At 36.9% G+C, this 3,029-nt stretch overlaps 1 protein-coding gene across 1 annotated transcript in view; it reads left to right on the forward strand.

Moving 5' to 3' along the window:
* LOC106879636 (cilia- and flagella-associated protein 100) overlaps positions 1-3,029 on the forward strand; it is a 6,499-nt gene that overhangs the window by 205 nt on the left and 3,265 nt on the right. Inside the window, exon 2 of the mRNA XM_052976894.1 lies at positions 1,569-1,632. Coding sequence (XP_052832854.1) covers positions 1,569-1,632 — 64 coding nt within the window. The remainder of the gene's footprint in view (positions 1-1,568; positions 1,633-3,029) is intronic.

Genomic DNA, 3,029 nt, shown 5'->3' on the forward strand with positions numbered 1-3,029 from the left:
AAATAATATTCTTAAGATTATAAACCTGGAAAATTACAAGACAAGTTATTCATCTGGTAAAGTATAGAACAAAAGAATTTTTGCTTAAAATATTGCAGCTAAGGATAAAATCTCAAATAAGATATTTAGATTTAGAAAATATTAGCTTTTATTAAAACGAAAACTTTTATTACAAGTTATTACTTCTATTCGTTATTACTTGGTACTTATATTAAAAATTTTTTAATAACTCAAAATATATTTTGCACTTTAAAAACATTCATTTTTTAAAATTATGAATTAATAATTAGAAATTTGAAAATAAGTTATAAAAAAATAATAATAGTACATAATTAATTAGTACAATAAATAGAATAATACAAGAAATTAGTTATATACTATAGTAAATTCTACCTATAACAACAAAATCAGAGTAAAATTTGCTTGAGTTATTGCCTAAGTTATTGCCAAGTCTTCACATTTTAATCTTGACCCAATGCCTATTTTTTACATAATGAATTTGCCTGCCATATATATTATTCTGCTTTGCATAAGACTTTAGCTATATTGGTACTTCTGATTCTGATTTTTAAAGTATTCAAATGTGTCAATATTTTAACAAAATGATGGTACCTTTTTTAATTATGTTACTTTGTAAATTAAAATCAAATCATTTTTAATATTCAAATTTTATCCTTAGCTGCAATATTTTAAGTAAAAATTTTCTTATTCTATACTTTACTACCAGATGTAATAACTTGTCCTGAACGTACCCCCCATTAGCTCACTCTCTCCATCAAATCGCCGTTGTCTGAACAGGTGCACAGTGTGCCACATGTCAGGTGACAAAGTAATCGCAGGACAACATGAGATGAAGTGTTTTGCTCAAGAATGCAATGCACCGCCCGGTCTAGGAATTGAAACCATGAAAGCAAAATCGTGATGGCACCTGTACCAGTGGAGCACTAAGAGTACCGTCTGAGCGTAATCGTTGCCAGAGCAGCTGTCTGGCTTCCATGCCAGTGGCATGTAAATAGCACCATTTGAGTGTGATCATTACCAGCGTCACCTTACTGACACGTGAAAAGACATTCGAGCAAGGTCGTTGCCAGTGCCGCTGGACTGGCTCCTGTGCAGGTGGCACATAAAATACACCATTTTGAGTGTGGCTGTTGCCAGTACCGCCTGATTGGCCTTCGTGCCGGTGGCATGTAAAAGCGCCCACTACACTCTCGGAGTGGTTGGCATTAGGAAGGGCATCCAGCTGTAGAAACTCTGTCAGATCAGATTGGAGTCTGGTGTAGCCATCTGGTTCGCCAGTCCTCAGTCAAATCGTCCAACCCATGCTAGCATGGAAGGTGGACATTAATCGATGATGATGATGATCTTACGATCGCGAGTGCAACATGGGAGATACAAGATAGCCATTCAGAAACACATAAACATTGTTTACTTCACTTTTTGGTTGCCGCTCCAAATGTGACCTTGTCACAGATATGCACGCACGCACACACACACACGTTATATGTACATGTTCTATATCTCTTTCTGTTATATAATATGTTATGTATGTGATGTTATTTTCCAAGGCGTATCAGTGAAACGGACAGTCATACATCCAGCACCGAATTTACAGACAGCGACAGTGATGATGTAAGTTGAGAGGATATATATTACGATCTTATACAGCTGCATGAATACATACACACACACACACACACACACACACACACACATACACACATACACACACACACACACACACACAGACATACATGGTAACAACGCTGCTATAAATTGTGATATCTATATCATGTTCTTATACAGATGCATGACTATACACACACACACACACATACACACACATATACACACACACACATACACACACACATACACACACATATATACACACACACATACACACACATACACACACATATACACACACACACATACACACACACATTCACAAGCACACGTGTACAACTACACACACATACACACACATCAAATAAAAAAAAAAAAACAATTGCACGCCATCAGTTACAATGATAAGGGTTCCAGTTGATCCGATCAATAGAATAGCTTGCTCGTGAAATTTACATGAAAGTGGCCGAGTACTCCACAGACATGCATACCCTTGATGTAGTCTCAGGGAGATTCGGTGTGACACAGAGTGTGACAAGGGTGGCCCTTTTGAATTGCAGGTACTACCTATTTTTGCCCGCCAAGTGGACTGGAGCAACATGAAGTAAAGTGTCTTGCCTAGGGGAATTGAACCCACAACCTTATAATCATGAGCAAAATTCACTAACCACTAAACCACATGCTTTCACACATACATACACACATTTATATGTACTTACATATGCACACACATATACACACACTTACATATGCCTACATGCACACACACACAATTATATTCTTTTCTACTCCAGGCACAAGGCCCGACATGTCTTTTGTGGGGCCAATCGATTAGATCAACCCCAGTTTGAAACTGGTACTTAATTTATCGGCCCCGTAAGAATGAAAGCAAAGTCGACCTCGGCAGAATTTGAACTCAGAACATTAAGACAGATGAAATACTCCTAGGCATTTCGCCCGCCATGCAAACACATGATTATATTGTGCCTACATATACATACATAAATACATACATACATACACACGCTTATATGTGCTTACATGCACACACATATACACACACTTATATGTGCCTACATACACACATATATATATACACACATACTCTTATATCTGCCTACATATACACACACACACACACACTTATATGTGATTACATACACACACATATACACACAAAGGCACTTATATGTGCCTACATACACTCACATATATACACACATACTTTATGTGTGCCTACATACACACACATATACACACACACACTTATGTGCTTACATACAAACACATATACACACACACACACTTATATGTGCTTACATACATATGTATACACATACACACACTTATATGTGCCTACATACACACATATACACACACTTATATGTGCTTACGTACGC

The sequence above is a fragment of the Octopus bimaculoides genome, chromosome 26 (genome assembly GCF_001194135.2).
Source record: "Octopus bimaculoides isolate UCB-OBI-ISO-001 chromosome 26, ASM119413v2, whole genome shotgun sequence".
NCBI lineage: Eukaryota > Metazoa > Mollusca > Cephalopoda > Octopoda > Octopodidae > Octopus > Octopus bimaculoides.